Here is a 19,457-nt window from a genome sequence, read left to right as displayed (position 1 = left end):
TTTTAGTGCAGAATGTTGCACTGTTTTTATTGTTACTATTATTGTTTTATTTAAATTGTTATTATGGTGTATGAAATGTCTTAGTGTTATTCATTTTTACTATATTGTAACCTGCGTAGCCCGACTGGTTCATTATAAGTGGGCTATAAAACCTTTTCAATAAATAAATGTTATCCAGCTGTTATGAATTCGCTACCCGCGGGTTCCCCCGCGAGCAGGCTCACTCACCCCATGCTGCCTTCTGCCCGACGTGGCTGGTGCCGCCAGAGTCAGGCCTCCCACGCGGTCGGAGCCGCGAACTATGTCTTTCCCTGTGGCCCGAAGGCCGCCCGTGCTGCTCCTCTTCGCCGTGGCTGGAGCCGCGGATTTCCTGCCGTCCCCTGTGTGGCCAGGACCGCCACCAACGTCACCTGATCTTCGCGGCGTGGAGGCCGCATCCCCGGGGTTGAGTGGCAGCTGGAGTTGCCCCTGGGGCCTCCTGCAGTGGCTGGAGCTGCTGCCATCATCGGGCCTGCTCCTCAGGCCAGCCCTGCTTCTGTACACGATGACGCTGTGCAGGCCGCTGTCCACGGTCCTGCGCAGCCCTGCTTCCTGCTCCTTAGGCTCCGGCATGTGCCTCTCTGCAAGATTTAAAGGGCCAGGCACAGGACGTGTGCTGGCCCCACCTAGGGAGTGGACTTCCTGTTTCAGCCCTATAAAGGGCTGCTCCGTCAGTCAGTCTTTGCCTTGTATCGGAGTTGCTTCACTCTGGAGGCTCCTGCCTGCCAGAGCTCTGTCAGGTCTTCTTCATCTTCTCCATGGAGTTCTTGTTGTCACGCCATGTCAAGTTATGTCTTCATTGCCTGAGGTCCCTGTCCAGGTGTCCTGGTGTCTCGCTTTGATCCTCCATTTCCTGATATTCCAGGTTCCTTGATGTCCTGCTCCTGTGTCTTCGTCTTTAGCGCTCTTGAACCTCCTGGTTCCTGTTAGGCCGGGAGTCCCTCGGATGATGTTTTGCCCGAGCGTGGACTAGCCTACAGGTGGACGTGTGTCCTGTGCTCCTGAGCCGTCATGCCCTGCCAGCCGTTGGTGGAGCTTCGGACGACATCGGCTCCGTCGTTGGAGTTCTGCTTCGACTGGATCCTTCCCTGCGCTTGTCCCGCTCCCAGCGTGGTCCGTGACCAGCCTCCTCAGGCTGTGTAGGGCGCGCAGTGGGACAGGGTGGTCCGCGACTCAGTCCCGCGGGTGGGCAGAGTAGAGCTCCCTGAGAGACAGTGCCACGGTCCTTCTGCCCAGCTTCTCGTCTCCTCTGGACTTTGTCAGTTCCTCGTCTCGTCCTGGATGCCGTTGCATCACTCTTGGTATCATGTCTTGTTCCTGATGTCGTCACATCGACCCTGGTCCGGGATGCTGTCGCATCGACCACTGGTCCATGATGTCTTCGCATCAGCTTTGGTGTCAAGTCTTCATCCGCGATGCCGTTGCATCGATCCTGGTGTCATGTCTTCGTCCGCGATGCTGTTGCATCGATCCTGCTGTCATGTCTTTCTGTCAAGGCCCATCTGCCCTTGACCTCAGGCCAGGCCTGCTGCTCCATGCTGTTTCATGCAGCAGGTCCGAAAGGGCTCGGAATGGTCGGAGGACCATTCACATTCCAACATCATCCTGTTGTTGGCCTTGGGAGCTTGCCAGCCTGGCAGAGGGTAAGACCGTCAGCCATGGTGGAACACGCCGTCAACCCTCGGTTCGGTCCTGGATCCGTCTGGGGTCGGGCTGAGGCCCAAGGGCACACTAAAACAACCCTTCTCTAACAGAATGCAAGGCCTTTCGAGGCCCCTCTCTAACAGAATGCAAGGCCTTTTGAGGCCCCGTCTCAACACCAGCTAAGGTAGCCCCACCCTGGAATGCCCCCCAGAGCTAAAAACTTTCCTGGATAAATCAGCAATGGTCAGCGTGGTAGGAAATTCAAATCCTGCAGTTTGTCTGGCTAGATCTAAACTTAGCTTAACAAAGCTAGTCCCAGTTCATGCATAACATTCCAAATGCTCTAGCAAATACTGCCCTGGTCCACGATGACAGATGCAAGGATGTCATCAATAGCCTGGGAGAAACTGTAAAAATATTATTAATGATTCCAGAACTGAGCAATCATTAACCGGATATCCTGCTAAAAGCACCTGAGGCATGAAAGTCCTGGAAGCTGAATAAATGTTCTACCTTTCCTGGGTAACATAAAAATGAAAGCAACAATCCCAAATACAAATAAGGTGATCATTAGATCAGTCATACATTTTTAAACATTATATATATCTTATTTTCAGATATCAACACTGATTGTTTTAATGGCTTTCATGGGAACATTTTCCCTGCTGTGGCAATTCAAGACTGTCAACAGCAAAGAACAAAGTCAATTTCTCTGAAGACTGCGTTCAACTTTATTAAGGACATAAGTGAAGCCAAAACATAATGTCTAGTCCTTGTGCACAGGACAACATAAATTGCTTTTACAGTTTGTTGCCTGCCAATATTATAAACAAGGGAAACTTCCAGTATTTTGCTGCCCATCAAAAAGAATGGGACCCTCACAACAACCTCCTAAAAAGGGAAGATCAATAGTGCATCCTGTGAGCAGTTTCAAAACATGGGTGTGTCTACGGAAGCTTTCCAATTGGCTGAGAGCACTTTTTTGGATGTGTGTTTACAGCTGTACAGCTGCGGGCTTCAACTTGTGGGGCTCTCTAGAGCTCCTCCAGCAGGGGGGAAAGCATTGTTTCATAGGCCTTTAGGCCGCTGGTGACACTGTCCAGAAGTCTTGAAATAAAGACAGGACACACAGGAAGTTGTTCTAAAAATCAATATAATTCACTGGTGAAAAGCTTCGTGGATAGTAGCAAGATGCAGAAAACACAGTTTCTTCTGGAAATGTCCATAGAACACAATTATAAAAGTCACCTGCACATATCAGAAATGCATGCAGGGGCCTTCCTGCCGTGATTCCAAGGATCTATCCTTGATTTGTGGAATGGGTAAACACGAATCAGTTTTTTACGCTTTGAAAGAATACAAAGACTAGGGAACACACAATGAAGTTACTAAGTTGTACATTTAAAACTAATAAGAAAAAATACTTTTTTGCTCAACACGCAATTAAGCTCTTGAATTTGTTGCCAGAGAATGTGATAAAAGCTATGGGGCAGATTTTCAAAGCCCTACGCGCGTAAATCCAGGAGGATTTACACGCGTAAGGGGATTACGCGCGCCGGGCCTATTTTCAAAAGGCCCGGCGGCACGCATAAAGCCCCGGGACGTGTGTACGTCCCAGGGCTTGAAAAAATGGGCAGTCTGGGGGTGGGGCATGGGCGGGGCGGTCCGGGGAGGGGCATGGGTGGGGCAGTCCGGAGGTGGGGTGGGGGTGTGGCCAGAGGCCTCTCCACGGCCGCTGGGCTGGGGGATTGCGTGCCGGCAGTAGGGCAGCGCGTGCAAGTTACACTTGCCTCTGGCAGGCGTAACTTGTGAAATAAAGGTACGGGGGGGTTTCGGGCTGGGGCGGGACAGGTAGGGGAAGGGAGAGGAAGATGGGGAGGGAACGGGTAAAGCCAGCTGGTCTCCCCGAGGGCTAGTGTGCACCCCCTTGCGCGCCGACCCCTGATTTTATAACATGCGCATGGCTGCGCGTGCATGTTATAAAATCGGGCCTACATTTGTGGACGCCGGGTAGCGCGCACAAATGTAGGCCGCGCGCGTACCTTTTAAAATCTGCCCCTATTAGTGCAGCTGCATTTAAAAAAGGGTTGGACAAATTCCTGGAGGAAATGTCCATCAACGATTATTAAGGTGGAGTTGCAAAAATAAGCAGCAAGGAATCTCTCTGCCCCTTGGGATCCTGCCAGGTACTTGTAACCTTGATTGGCCACTGTCGGAAACAGGAATCTGGGCTTGATGGATCTTTGGTCTGATCCAGTATGGCCTATCTTATGTTCTTATAGTCTTATGTTCATGCAGACAAAAACTGAATTATAAACAGCAACAAGTAATGCAACAATGCAACAATAAAAAATCAGAAGCATTACAATTCCTCATAAATATCAAACAATAACATGAGGAAATATAAATCATCAATAGAATAAAAAGAATATTTCAAAACAGCTGACAAAAACAATAACAACCAATAATTTAAAACTCAAATACATTTTCCAAAGACTAATAAAATATTTCAAAACAGCAGACACAAACTCCACTGAATACTTAAAACTTAAAAAGGATAAAATTCCCTTGCCTATACCTTGGATCTTTTGATTTCCAGATACCCTGAGATTGTTGTGGATTAGCAGGGCAGAGGAGAGGGGTTGTTGATCACAGTCTTCCTCTTTTCTCTCATACATACACACATGCTCAATCACAGAACATGTTCTTACCTACACACCCACACACATGCACATACATGCAAACGTTCTCACAAACACACACATACATACTCTCACAGATGCACACACAAACATGCTCTACCACACAGATCCACACAGACATGCCCTATTTCACACTCACACACACAGACATGCTCTAACTCACGCTAACACACACACATACATGCTCTCACAGTCACACACACAAAAATGCTCTATCTCACACTCACAGACATACACAGACGTTCTCACAGATACACACACAGACATGCTATATCTCACATTGACACACAAAGACATGCTCTATCTCACACTCACACATACAGAGATGCTTTATCTCACACTGACACACACACATACATGCTCTCACTGCCACACACAGATATGCTCTATCTTACACCGACACACACAGGCATGCTCTATCTCAAACTCACACACACATAGGCACACTGTCTTACACTGGCACACACACATCCATGCTCTCACAGAAACATACAGACATGTTCTATCTCACACTGACACACACATACATGCGCCAGCTCACACTGACAAACACACATACATGCTTTCACAGACATACACACAGGCATGCTCTATCTCACACTTACAGACATACACAGTCATGCTCTTACAGAGACACACACAAAAAGACATGCTCTGTCTCACACTCATACACACACTAACATGCTTTATCTCATACTGACACATACACATACATGCTCTCAGATACACACAGACATGCTCTTACACACACACACACACACACAAACATGCTCTATCTCACACTCACACACACAGAAAGATATGCTCTATCTCACACTGACACACACACACATGCTCTCACAGACACACACAGACATGGTCTATCTCACACTCACACACACATGCTCTATCTCACACTCACACATACAGAAAGATATGCTCTATCTCACAGACACACACACACATGCTCTATCTCACACTGATACACACACATACATGCTCCCACAGACACACACCCTGACACACTCTCTCTCTCACTCACTTCCTCCCTTCTCCCCATCAGAAGCACAGCAGCAGCCTCCTCTTTCAGCTCCCTTGACAGTAGGGACTCTTCTTCTTTCTTGAGGCCAAAGGGGCGGCAGCTGCTGCTCTGCTTCCTGCGCCGGGGGAGGGGCCGCAGTTGCCACTAGTCCTCCTCCTACGCCCGGGCCGGGACCGATGCTGCTTCTTTCCGCCCACGCGGACCCAGCACTTCTGGCCGCGGAAAGGAGAAGAGGCCATGCTGTCGCTCTAGGCAACTGCCTAGTCCTTCCCCCAGCCCTGGATCGTATACTTTTAGCCTGCTCTGGTTTCCAGTCCTGGAGTTCACTGATGTGCAGACAGGTAGAACCACCATATGCCGATGATCATTTCTAGCTGCATCCGTGCTGCTCCAGCTAGGAGGTCCGTATTTTCATGAAAGACTTCAGTACTCCGAGGTGAATCTTCCTGAATGGATTGTACCGGAGTCCCTGGTTTCCTGATGCCATCTCCCAACTCTCACTGACTTTCAGGGCCCTGGGAACCAAGCCTTCCTGGATCGATGGGATGATCGGCGCTCTGCTTCGGCCGGGCGAGGCAAACGTGATTGCTGTGGACTGGGTTTATGGCTCCACGGTCCAGTACCACAGTGCCGTAGAAAACATGATGGAGCTAGCACTGCGGATCTCTGTGCTCATCAGAAGACTAATCGTAAGTGAAAGAAATGCAGGACAGTCAAAGAAGGAAAGTTATTGTCGTGTGGACTAATGTTTGGAGTTCAGTAACAAATACTATGCTAATATCTTTTATGGTACTTTAATGCAGGAATCCTGAAAGGTTGTACTGCATTGTTGGGTCATCAGCTTGATCTCAGGCAAAGGAATGGCCTTCTTGGAGATTTAACTTCATAAGCATTTCATTTATCTGGCGATAATTCCTTCATTACTTATTATGGGATGACAGATGCAACTGGAGCAAATGACACTTCCTCTCATTCCAAAATATCATAAGAGAAAGTCAAGTGATGTTCCCGGGGGTGTACAGGTCTCAGTGGTAGGGCCTGTTTACTAAGCCTGCTGGTGCCTTTCCAAGAATCCCATTGTGGCGTCAGGCATCAGACTCCCTCCAACAGATTTTAAGCAAACTTGTTGCTGGGAACCTGCACACAAGCTTAAATTACAGTGAATTTTTGGAAAGGAAATGAATCTGGCAGGAATTCTCTTGTCTGATTGTAAGAGTGGGGTGGATGGCTAGGATGGACTTTTGTATATTGAAGCCAATTTTGGAGCCAACTGTACAAATAAGACTGTTCTACTAGGATATTTAAGCTCACCATGTCTAGTTTAAAAAAACCTCCAAAACTATGAATGTCGTCTTGTTCAACCTGCAGGCACTAAGAGGCATATCAGAAAAGTCTATCCATCTTATCGGGATCAGCCTAGGAGCACATGTCAGTGGGCTGGTGGGATATTTCCTGGAAGGCAAGCTTGGAAGAATTACAGGTACAATGAATGCTTGTTACAACAGATGTATCCACAGGGCCATGTCTGGGGATTATTTTTCTTTATATCTACTAGGAATGCATGACAGAATCATGGTTGGATAATCTGACTTCACACCAAATCTTGGAAAACATTACAAGTCAAATAGAAGGAAGCATAATACTTTAGGCAAGGTTTGAGTGTGACACAACAAGGGTATTCTGTTGGAAATGAAGTGTAAATGTGTCAGGGGTTACTTTTGAAGACATTTGATTTGTCCTCTACAGGGTTGGACCCTGCGGCGTATAAATTCACGAAGGCCAGTGCTGAGGAGCGCCTGGATCCAGGAGATGCCCTGTTTGTAGAAGCAATTCACACTGATGCCGACGGTAATCTTATTTTAACCTTTATAAAGTATCTGTCTCCATTACTATAAAATATTGCACAAACCCTACTAAGGCTTCTCTGCAATACATTTGACAGCACAAGATGAAACCAGTTTTAAGTGCATCCCAAGGTAGTTGAAAACTGTTCAGTTCGGAGTTTGAGCCTGGCTTCCAAACTCCAGTGTACAGAGGACAATACTTTAGGTGTACCACGATTTTGTTCATTGGAGAAAGCAAAGAACCCCTGGATTAGCAGCGGTGTCTGGCAATGACCATCCGTGGAGTGAGGTGACACGCTCAGGATCAGGGACAGGGGAAGCGCCTTATAAAAAGTCATTCAGAGCTCCAAAAACCTCTAAAGCTTATCTTATTCTTCGGTGACCTCCAAAATATTACAGTGGGGAAAATTAACATATGGTCATATTTCCAGAAAACTTTGCCTTTATATTCAACAGTTCAAGTTCTAGACTTCCTCATTACTGGTTAAATAGGCCCAAGATCTAGCAGTGCCTCACAGCTCACCTTGGATGGTGCTGGGTGCGAATAAGTGGCACTTAGTAAGTGCTATGTGTGTATACGTGGATGTGGATGTGGATGTAGATGTAGCCGTACATACAGAATGAGATCATTTTATGTGGTGGTAAATTCATGTGGCAATTTTCTTCCAGGATTTGGTATCCGGATACCAGTGGGACATATTGATTACTTCGTAAATGGAGGCAAAGATCAACCTGGGTGTTCAGTTTTGAGAAATCGTTAAGTATTAAAGGCTATATTTGTATTTTTGTTAAGGGTTTTTTTTTCATGTATTTCCTTTAAACAAAAAGGAAGCACAAGATGCAAAAAGTGCATAAATTACTATTTACAAATGGAAACACTCACAAAATACATTTCAGGTGGACCCCACAGATCATTTTTCTCTGCACAGACTATAATTTGCAAACGTTTCCTAAAATAGCAATAAAAGTCCTTAATTTAGCAGTATACATTCCTATAGATTATTTTGCATTTAATCAAGTACTTGAACAGACTAGTAGCATTTGTGCAAAATAATATTTCAGCCCCCAAAATTCCTTTTTTTTTTTTGAAATTTTTAAAAATGTACTCTTACTTTGTCTTTCTTTTTTAATTTTTAGGAATTTATTATGCTGTATTCTATTCATATCTTACATTTTCTTAATATATGAAGATTTGTTTTAAAATGTTGGATTTATTTTTTTGTTGCATCAGAATAAAGAAAAGCACTCGTGATGTTCATGTTCCAATTTTGCTCAAATTTCCAGATGTGAGAGTTTTAGTTTACTGCATCATATCAGCAGGTGGGGCACCTCCGAAATTGCTTTTTTAAGGCTCCTTTTAGTTCTGGGTGGAGCGTCCTGTTTTCCCCATATGTGCAAAATTGACATTGCGCTCGCTTTGGCCTGTTTGCAAAGATGTAAACAAATAAGCATGGGTGTAGCTTGCTTATTGTGGCAGTTACTACCCCTAACTAATCAAGCTTGATATTTCACTTGGATGCAGCTCCATCACTGCTCTCTACATTAATGGTGGGGGTGGAAGGGAAATAGAACCAAAAGGTTACTAAGAGCCAAGAGAAACAGATAAGTATGAGAAGAAAAAAGTGCGAAGCTTGCTGGGCAGACTGGATGGGCCGTTTGGTCATCTTCTGCTGTCATTTCACGTGATTGACCAAGACACAGCATGCAGTGAGAAACACTTTCATCCATGTGCAAATATAGAGCCAAAGGTTAGAAATCTTCTACCAAAATCTCGGTAACCGTTGAGCCCTATTGACTGGTTTCTCTCCAGTCTATAACTATACCAGCCAAGGGGTGGGCAACTATGGTCCTTAATCACAAACAGGTGCAGATTTCAGGATACCCACAGTGACTATTCATCAAATATATCTGCGAGCATTTGGCCTAGCTGGCAAATTGGCATATTTTGATTAACCCAATCTGTTTGCAGCTCTCAAGGACTGGAAATGCCTATTGATGTGCTTGCCTTAGAGCAGGGGGTGTACAAACGGGAGGGGGTGGGAGAACCGCAAACGAGCTTCCAAGGGGGAAGGTGCACGCGGCTGCCAGTGAACCCAATCGCACCAGCTGCCAAAAAACCAGAGAGAGAGGCCATGCAGTCGCCACTGGACCTCATCCCAGCAGAGGCTGAGCAGAAAAGGTCACGCTATCTGCGCAGGCCTGCGGTATTAGAACTTGCGAGAGTAGCACTTTCTCTATGCCCATCTCACGGTGCATGAGATCAGCATGGAGAAAGTGCTAGTCCCACCAGTTTTTAATATGGCGGGGGCTGCGTGGAGGAGGAGGAGGCAGCAGAACAGGCTTCAGTGTCAGAAGCAGCGAGGAGCAATCAGCTCTTCCCCAGCGGCCACGCAGCAGCGGTAACAGCAGCAGCAGGAATTAGAGAGGCTCCAAGGCTGCCGGCAAAACAAAGAGAGGGGGGTCTGCCTTCAGTGTGTATGAGAATGGTGCCTGCCTGGAGGTCTGACTGTGTGTGAGAGAGAATGAGTGCCTCCTTGTGGGTCTGTGTGTGTGGTGTGTGAGAGAATGGTGTTTGCCTGGGGGGGGGGTCAGTGTGTGTGGGTCTGTGTGTGTGTGTGTGTTATGCTCCTGCCCGCAAGAAGCGTGGGCAGGCTCTTACCTTCTCACAGACAGCCAGTCGGGCTGCTGATGCTTTCTCCCTGAATCAGCTGGGGCTGTCCCCGCAGCTGTTCCCATGCGGCCGGCTTCTCTGTTCCTGCCTTCCCCCGACGTGCTGCTGCGATCCCGGGCCCTTCAGTCAGCAGGCCGTCTCTGCTGGTGCCTGCTACAGCCCAGGTCCTTGCCTGGCTGGGAAGCCGTCCCTGCCAGTGCCTGCAGCCTGCTACAGCTCTCTGCTCTGCCTGCAGTCTTACCTCTCCTCCTGGGGCTGTCTTCACGGCATGGAGCCGTTCCTGCAGTCAGCCCTTCTCCTGCTTCAGTCCTTGCAGCTCTCTGTTCTCTCTGCCGGTGCCTGCAGCCAGCCTTACCTCTCTCTGCTTCTTCCTGCTTCTGTCCTTGCAGCTGGGAGCTGCTCCACTGACCTGCCTTCACCCAGCTCCAGCCCAGGGCTGCTCCACTGCTTCCCTGGCCTTCCACGTGGCTGAGGACGCCACCAGCTTCCAGCTCTTCTCTCCAGCTCCCTAGGGCGCAAGCGCGCATCTCTCTGCTCCTCTTCAAGGGCCAGCCAGGTGTGGCCCCCTGCTGACCCCTCCCTGGGCGTTGTCCACCTCAGCCCTACTAAAGGGCTCAGCTTTCAGTCTGTCTTTGCCTTCGCAAGGAGTTGGTCACTCCTGAGATCCTTCGCTCCAGGAAGTCGTCCGTGTTCCAGCACTTCTGCAAGGTCCTGTGTTTCTTGTTACCTATCGGAGCTCCTCGTCCAGTCCTGATGTCTGCTTGCCGTTCCAGTCCCAAGGTCTGTCTTTTGATCCAGTACTTGTGTTCCAGTCCTGATGTTCCTGCTGTTTCAGATGTCCATGTTCCAGCCCTGAGGTGTGTCTCCTGTTCCAGTCCTGTTGTTCCTGCTGTTCCAGATGTCCTTGTTCCAGCACTGAGGTCTGTCTTAATCCTTGTTCCCGATCCTGATGCTTTAAGCTGCCGGGAGTGCAGCGTATCCTTGCCTTGAAGCTGCCGGGAGTGCAGCGTATCCTTGCCTCGAAGCTGCCAGGAGTGCAGCAACCTGCTCTTCCCTGTGCTCTCCCGCTCACAGGGTGGTCCGCGACTCAGTCCCGCGGGTGGTCTGAGTAGGGCGCCCTGAGGGACAGTGCCCATGTCTTCCTTCAGCCCTCGTTCCTGACTCCACCTCTGTGCATCCAGTACCTCGTCCTGAGTCCACGTCTGTGCCTGTCCACGTCTTTGCATCCTGCACGTCGTTCCTGAAGTCCACGTCTTTGCCTGAGTCTACGTCGTTCCTGAGTCTCGTCTGAATCCATGTTCCAGTCTTCGCTGCCCTGGCCTCCATCCGGCCTGCCGCTTCGTGCCGTACCCTGCGGCAGGTCCGAAAGGGCTAGGAACGGTCGGAGGACTGTTCACAAGACCAACATTGCGTTGTTGGGTCTTCCGAAGCGTGCAGGTCCGGAGGAGAGCCTGTCTTCCATGTCACTCCCGCCCTGCTCCCGTCCAGCCCATGCTCGGGCATGCCACGCCTCCCGCGGCACCTCTTCAGAGCCCTCTGGGGTCGAGCCGTGGCCCAAGGACACACATCACCCAGGAGTGGGATCGCTCTCCTAGCGCTCTCCTAGCGCTCCACAACAGTGTGTATGGGTGCCTGCCTGGGGTCCAGCTGTTTGTGTGAGAATGAATGGGGGTCTGTGTGGGTGAGAGCCTGTTGTATAAGAGAATCTGGGGGAGTAAGAGTTTTTGTGTGCATGGAAGGGAGAGAGACTTAGACCCTGTGTGTGAGAGTGTGTGGGTATATATGAGAACATGATTGTGTGAGAGAGAATGAATATGCGAGTATGTATGTGAGCGAGAGAGGATAAAGTTTGGGTTACCCCTAGCCCCCTGATTCTCAACAATCTCAGGGTGACTGGAAATCAAGTTTCCAGGGATGGACAGCAGGAGCTTTTTTTAATCCTCATTAGTTTTAATTATTGGATGTTATTTGAGTGCTGTTTTGAAATATTTTATTGGTGCTTGTGAAATGTAAGAAAAAACGTAAATGACTTTAATAGATGTTCTATTTGACAGCAGTTTGGAAATATTCTTTTTTTAGTATAATTCTATTATTATAATTGTTTTATGATTTTTTATTTTATTGTTTTATGAGGAATGGTGGTTCTGTTTTCCATTGTTACACTGTAGATAGAGTCTGGCTTCTTGGGTTTTCCTTTTCAGTTTTTGTCTGCATATTGCTGGTTCTAATTTGAGATCCTTTATTCTGTATTTGGTGAGGGGCTGTCTCTGCTCTGTGCGTGTGACAAAGTGAAAGATTTTGCTAGCATGCAGTGTCTGTGTAGATGTAGGGATCTATAGCAATTCTGGGACCCAGTGTAATATTTACGGTGCTGCTTTTTCACAGGTAGGGTTCTGGTTTGCGTTCTTGGTGTTACTACTGTTACGTTATGATAAGTTTGCTGTATAGATTTTGAGGGTCTTGTTCACAATGTGTCTGGCAATGGAAAGCGTTTGTGCTGCTGTTACTGTGAGATGCTTGTCTGGATGTGGATATGGTGTGGTATCTGCTTCTCTTTGTGTTTGTGGGTATCTGATTGCTCCTATCAGCAACCTGGTTCAACAGCTGATTGGTTGGTGAGAAACTTTAACATATATATATATATTTATGTCATAATCACGATGTAACCCAACTTTGGTGGGTGGAGGGCCCAACAAATTGTATGCATGGAAGGGGGACCGAGACTCAAAAGGTTACGTTTTCCTAATGATGGCGACCTGGAAATTAGTTTTCTTTTTATTGATATTTTCAGCTTGTTTCGTGTTTTTTTTGTTTTTTTTTGTTCCATTTCATTTTTCAAGGAGTTGGTTAGGTGGAAGTGCCCTCTACAGGTGCTAAAATATAGAGCTGCATAGAAACCTTGCATGTTTGTGCCTGAATACAAATGGTCCCAGTTTTTTCATATATATTTCAAGATGAATTCATCTGTTTTAAATATACTGTTTGAAAATGTGGGCAGGCAGTATATAAATTGGATAAATAAATAAATAACTCTTGCAGTCATCTTGAGGAATGGATTTTGTTTTTGTTTCATATCCTGACTTGCCTCTTTCTCTTTAATTTTCTATCAGCGTACAACTATTTAATCTGTGACCACATGAGATCCATTAATATCTACATCAGTTCCTTGGAAAACTCATGTTCATTGATGGCATTTCCATGCTCAAGCTACCAAAACTTCACTGATGGAGACTGCCTGGATTGTTTTGATCCCTTTCTGCTGTCCTGTCCCCAGATAGGTAAAGTAGATTTTGCTGTGGTGGCAGGGAAGAAAGCTGTGTAAATGCCTGTGATCTGCATCTCGGTACTGTTTAGCTAACCTGGAACTCTGTACGTGCAGAACCTTCCTCTCTCACTTAGAAGCACAGAAGGACCGCCAGTCCTTGGCTAATCTAGTGGATAAGGCCCATCTGCTCAGTTTACTTCCTGTTGCAATAGCGTAGACCTCAATTAATCTTTGACTTTTCCTTCATGTCTTTGCAAGTAAGGATCCTCCCCCTCCCCCCCCCCCCCAATGCTTTATCTTATTGGAACTTTAGCAACACGAATATCCTGGTCTACTGCATCCAGCTCAATTCATCCGGAGAGTTATGAGCAGCATTTGTGCCGCTCCGTATGCAGTACCCTTTTCACTGATGTCTTGTGACCTTTCTTGCGGAAAACAGAACACAAGGCCTATGCAAAAGTCATCTCCATAAGGGCAGATTGATATAGGCTTTCCCTCCAGCCCAACCACTGTATCTCATGGCCCAGGATCCAGGAACAGAAACAACATGTGTGCTGAGACCCTCAAGCACATCACTATCTGCTGAGGCTTATCTACCATGTTTTATTATCTTTTGAGTTTGAGTACAGTTTTTTGAACCTGACAAAGAAAACTAGCCAAAAATGCATTAAGTCATTCCAATAAGAAAGTATCACCTAATATTTTTCCATTGACCTTTATTTCTGGTTGAGTCACAAAATGCAGAAGAAAACATGCTAACCAGTGAATCACTGCAAATGTTTCCATTCTCAGCATCAAATGTCAAGCCCTGTTCTGAACTTCACTGTGTTAACTCGGTGAGGCGCCCATGGATAATCACTCAGGCCTCTTGCTTCCCGGGAAGGAGGGTTAAAGTCAGAAGGAATACTGTTTCTTTCCTGCTTTCATAATCTTTATGCTTTTTTGGTTTTTTTTTCGCAGGATTGTTGGATCACGGGGGCATTGGCATGACAAAGCTTCCTACAGGAGTTCAGGTCTTCATGATGACCACATCTGAAGCACCTTATTGTGGTGGGTGGCAAAAAAGCAAACCTCCCAACCTCACAAAATGAGAAAAGATGAAACTTAGAATCTGAGGAATCTAAAGAACTTAGAACCGTGTTTCCCCCATATCTAGGAGCATCAGCGTCAACACAGAGCCCACCCTGGCTACTGATGTCCAAAGTCACTACATTTTGAAAATTAAAGCAACAGTATTGCATACAGATGCCCCCTCAGATTTGGTTAAATGGGCATGAGGCATGCAGAGATTAATCACCCATCCTGTTAAGCAGTCCCAGACCATTTTTCATGCTCAGAATTCTTTTTTAAATCTATTTTTTTTTTTGAGAAGTCATTGTTAACACGGCCCAGGTTGCAGCCATTTCTTTCCTGCTTTATAACGGAATTGGCGCGCCTAATGACTAAACCCTAAGGACAAAGCGAGAGGTGATGGGATATGTCAAGTGCGTGAGCATTTCATGATGCCTGGTTGACTTCTTTGGCACGGATTTTGGCATTATTATAACCATTAACCACTAGTATGGGGCAGTTTTCAAAATGCTCAATGTCAACCAAATTCAAAAATGCTGTAGGCAACTTAACTAAAAAAATGAACTCCAGTTACAATTAAAAAGGAAAGAAATGCAGAAAACTCCGGATGGAGGGGAAGAAAGATGCGTAAAGAACTATATGCGGTCCTAAATCTGAGAGTTGTTTACTGCGGATCAGTCTGTTCCCCTGCCCGCTTTTCCTGTGCACAGGCAAAAGACAATGCATTGTGAACAGGAATTCATTAAAAATCCAGCACGATGCAGGTTTGCAGGCCGTCCGTGCAGTTTTCCAGAATTAAAGGCAGAGTTTGTCAAATTCCAGCTCCATTTCTGCCTTACTAATGCCCACAATGCCCAGGACTCTGTGCTTATTAAAGCATTTCCAGGACATGCACGGCTGTTACAAAACCTCTCTCGTCTCCCTTTTCCTATCAGCATATCACAGCCTGCTGGAGTTTAAGTTGCAGGAGCCCAGAAACACAGACACCAGTATTGAGATCACAGTCCACAGCAGAAACTTCACCACAACCAAAAAAGTTGAAATGTGAGTTTCCTGACTCCCCTTTCTCCTTTCCCCGATTACCTGTCCTACCCTCATCTCCTTCTTTTATCTAACCACCCACATCTGCAGCCAGGATCCTGTTTTCTGAAATTGTTTGGTTAATTTAATATTTATGGAATGACTTGCATCCATTAATCCTTACTCTGTTGCAATAAATGTGAAAGCGGCCAACAAGTAATTTAAGAAAGGCTGGAGCCTGGGAATGGCCACTCTTACAGAAATGAGGCACTTCAGTCTCCTGAGGTAGGGAGAAGCGGGGGAGTCAAAGTATTTTTCCTATGGTGAGAGAGAGGGGCAAAAGTGCAGCAGCCCTTAGCCAGGTGCCAGCCTGGTGCCAGCCACGAGGCAGCACAGCTGGGGTTGGCCTATGCATCAGAGGAAGTATGTTGACCATCCTAGGCGAGCAAAAGTTTAAAAAAGGGAAGCCTTTGGATGCAGGATAAACAGAAATCCCAGCCCAAAGCTGTAGTACTTGCTGCAAGCAGGCACTTGACAAAAAAAACAAAACCAAACCAAAATCTCATGTTTTATCTTGTCACTCCCTCTTTGTTGCAGTCCTAAAGGCAGCCACCTTGGGAAAGGAATAATCGGCCACCATGCTCCACTCTGCCAGGTAGATATCGTTGGACTAAAACTTTTAGGCAAGAAATCCATGCAGAGGTTTTGGAGTAGAACCAAAGCTCAGGTGACCGGCAAGTTCTGTGCCGCAGCGCTGCCTCTGTACAGCAGGTAAGAAGATCCGTCGGTCAGAGCACTCTTCTAGGTTTACAGAGCTGGCAGCAAGTTTTGCGCTAGACACTACATGAGTTCTCGGTTTAACCAAGCCTTACTCCTTCCGGTTGCACTCCATGCATACTTCTTGTGATTAGGCTATCCATACACTTAATCATTTGGTGAAAGGTAGAGTTGACCCCCTCTGGCTTGCATCTTTAACCTTTGGAGGAATGATCCCAATGACTATTTTCCGTTCCTTAGTGCTTAAATACTGTAGCAGACTTTTATAAGGTCAATTTTGGACCTTAGGAGCATCATCAATCGTGCAATGGTATTAGTGTGATTTCAATTTTAAACTCGATAACGCTTAAAAGACGAATTGCTGTAAAACAGTAGAAGCCTTCTGTATGTCTCTGCCAGATAGAACCAGAATCAAAATTTAGAGGTTGGCCCTACTAACAGCATGTGCACAACTGGCGAAGGCTCCCAGTCTCTGACGGTTAGTTCTCTGAGCTGCCGTACAGGAGACTGAGGTTGGCAACCTGGCACAGACATCTTGAGCTACTCAGAGATGACGCAACGACAAAGGGCTCAGTGTCCTTGAGGGGAAGAAAGAAGGAATTGTTTCTGGTACCTGGTCGTTGGCTAAAAAGCATCACTGGATTTTAACTTCAAAAGGGTTCAGTGTTGCCGTCTTTAGCGCGTGCAGAGAAGAGGACTGGTGGGAAAGCAAGGAAAACCCTGGAAGCCACGTAGGACAACTTGAGCAAAGTACTGTGGTTGCCAAGTTAGTCAACTTTCTGGTGACGCTTGAATGGAAGAACAGGAATAATGGCTTTGTAGTTAGAGATTTTGAACTATTATCCTTCCTAATCCCACTAATGCTTCTTTTACTGTCCAAATCTCAGCATGAGTCTAAATCATAAAATGTTTTAGGCTGTTTGGACTGCTGATCAAAATTGTATCATTTCGTGAGGTAGGTACTCCTGAAGATAAGTGTATCAACCAAAATAAATATTTCCATCATTGTTTCACCCAGCCCCGTGCAGGCACACACGTTGTACACAATCCTAAGCAGCTTGCGCACCTACGAGAACACGCACACATACAATGCATCCACTCGGCAAGCTATCACAGTTTTTCTCTGATATTTGCCTTCTTTTTGCTGGGTGTAGAAAAGTCGAGGACACAAATGTACCTTTTAAAGAAGTATTCATCACTCAGGCCATGCCATTACTTAGTTCTTCGAAAGAACTGGCCAGGTGTTTTCATGTGCCCATCACCTTGGTCCGTAACTGGTCTTTTCCTTTGTTTTCCTTGCAGTGAGCCGACATGGTGCCTGTCCCAAAACTTGATCCTGACAGAGAACCAGCCGGTGCTTCATGACCTGGCCATGGCTTGCTAGTAACGCACGTTTCTCTTGGGGAGTGAAAAGTTTAGCTTATCGTATTTGATAAATCACCATCCTTGGTAAAAATAGCAATACATGTTAAATAAATTATCACCATGCATAAATGATAAAATAACAATAACAATAAAATAGCATCTATGTCCAGGCGTGGTCTGGAATCAAGTCCAAAGCTCTTTTGGCAGGCTGTTCCAGAGGCTGGGAGCTAGGAAAGGAAGAAGCATTGCCCAGGTGCTTTCTAAACACAATTTTTGGGGAGACAGCAACCTGAGAAGTTCTTGTTGCCAAGAGGGTAGGGTTCTGGCAGGTTGATAAGGACCCAGGAGTTTTGTTGGATCCAGCGGCCTATCCCAGCAAAGAGCTTTGAACGGGAGACAATTTAATTTAAATCGAATGCGACTGGAAATTGGAAGCCAGTGCAGTCTTGCACAAGAGGGCAGGCGTGGTCACTTTTCAAATATATATATATAAGAACAATAATGAGGCAGTACAAATATACAATCAAGTGTTCCAGTAGTAATAATATACTTCAAAATAGCAGAACATGAACACTCATGTGTAAATTTTGCTTGGTAGTTAATTAAACAAGTAAATTTATATGCACTATGGTATATATATTTGTATTATAATTCTAATGTGTATACAAGTTCTATTATGTTCACGTGTGTATTTATGAATGTACTGTTGTACCCCATCCAGAATTGTGGATAGGTGAGTTAGAAATATTTGTAGATAAATAAATAATCCACAGCTCTCACACTCAGCTGTCATGGAACAAGGAACTTCTCGGTATCTTTATTGAAATGAGTTCTCTCTCTTGCTTGCTCTGCTTTCCAGGGCTTGGCGTTTCTAACATTTCTTGCATGTGGCTGAGCAGCAGCTATAAGTTTACAGAGCTTCTGAAGCCAGCTCACTGTATCATTTTAATATCTTCTTTGCACTTATGGATCCAGCAGCGGGTTATTAAATGTTCCGTGGTGCGTTCTTGATAGCCACAACCCTGTGCTGGTAAAGATCTTCCATTTTATTTCTGCTTGGCCTGTATGGCTAGGGTTTAGAGATGGCCATAGCCCACATGGAAGACAGGCCTGCATATAATTAAGTAACGGCGTAGGACCCCGAATTTTGAAGATGCCAAAGAGGAGTCTGCTTGTGCTTGACTTAGGTCCATACGCCAACAACAGCTTCAAAAATGAAAAGCAGGAGGAACCTTCTGTGTTGGATTTTCTACAAAGTGTTTATTTATAAATTCCTCTAATCTCTGTTTTACTCTCTGTGTTTCTTCATATTAAAATTGCTTAGCTTGAGGTTGAAAGCCTGGGTCCAGAACAGAAAATGTCTTTACTTTTGCTGCACACATTCCATGAACAGGCTGCACAAAGCCTGAATATCCTTATTGCATCACGTCAAACTCTGCACTTTCCAGTCCTAGCCCATCCGCTTTTCTAGTGCTATCTCGTGCCCATGACACCGATACACACAATATACAAACTATTTAAAAAAAATTATCCAGGTGACTAATTCAGTGAAATATGGAGTCCTCTCTTGCTGATTTTCGCAAGGCATTCAAATAACCGCAGTATTTTAAAGGTTATATAACCAACCAAAATGACGATGTTTATTAAAGCCTATTCATTTCACCCACGATGACTTTATTGGCTAAGCTGAGATTTGCAAGGTTTTCAGTGTTGCACACATACATTATAAAGATGAGAAAGCACTAGATGATGAAGTAGCTTGTGCCTGTGATGTAACCCATCAACCAGTCATGGATAAGTAACCCTACCTCTTTGCTGCAGGAATGTTAAACTGTAATCAGGATCGAAGCTCTAAAAATAGAAGGGGGAATGTGTACCGAGCATTGAAAGGCTGGGTGTTAGGAAGATGATTAAAATGAAGACACGTTTTAATTTTTTTTCCCCAAAGAAGGAATTAAGACAGCCTCAGAAAGTGTCTTGCTCAATATTTTTCTTTAGAATGAGTTTATTGATTTTATAATTTCAGATGACCCTTTCA

At 45.8% G+C, this 19,457-nt stretch overlaps 1 protein-coding gene across 5 annotated transcripts in view; it reads left to right on the top strand.

Moving 5' to 3' along the window:
• The window catches only part of PLA1A (phospholipase A1 member A), a 28,244-nt gene that overhangs the window by 4,326 nt on the left and 4,461 nt on the right, over nucleotides 1-19,457 (top strand). For 4 of the 5 annotated variants that reach the window (XM_029578154.1, XM_029578153.1, XM_029578155.1 and 1 more), the window contains exons 3-11: nucleotides 5,918-6,095; nucleotides 6,775-6,886; nucleotides 7,153-7,254; nucleotides 7,920-8,006; nucleotides 13,032-13,199; nucleotides 14,147-14,236; nucleotides 15,193-15,301; nucleotides 15,875-16,048; nucleotides 17,357-18,223. In XM_029578154.1, the coding sequence (XP_029434014.1) occupies nucleotides 5,952-6,095; nucleotides 6,775-6,886; nucleotides 7,153-7,254; nucleotides 7,920-8,006; nucleotides 13,032-13,199; nucleotides 14,147-14,236; nucleotides 15,193-15,301; nucleotides 15,875-16,048; nucleotides 17,357-17,438 (1,068 nt within the window). In that variant the 5' untranslated portion in view covers nucleotides 5,918-5,951 and the 3' untranslated portion in view covers nucleotides 17,439-18,223. Of the gene's footprint in view, nucleotides 1-5,917; nucleotides 6,096-6,774; nucleotides 6,887-7,152; nucleotides 7,255-7,919; nucleotides 8,007-13,031; nucleotides 13,200-14,146; nucleotides 14,237-15,192; nucleotides 15,302-15,874; nucleotides 16,049-17,356; nucleotides 18,224-19,457 lie in introns of those variants that run through there. The other variant, XR_003852799.1, reaches the window with a different exon arrangement.

This window comes from Rhinatrema bivittatum, chromosome 15 (assembly GCF_901001135.1).
Source record: "Rhinatrema bivittatum chromosome 15, aRhiBiv1.1, whole genome shotgun sequence".
NCBI classification, from domain to species: Eukaryota; Metazoa; Chordata; class Amphibia; order Gymnophiona; family Rhinatrematidae; genus Rhinatrema; species Rhinatrema bivittatum.
The sequence above is the reverse complement of the archived record's forward strand: the minus strand, read 5'-3'. Positions and strand labels throughout refer to the sequence as shown.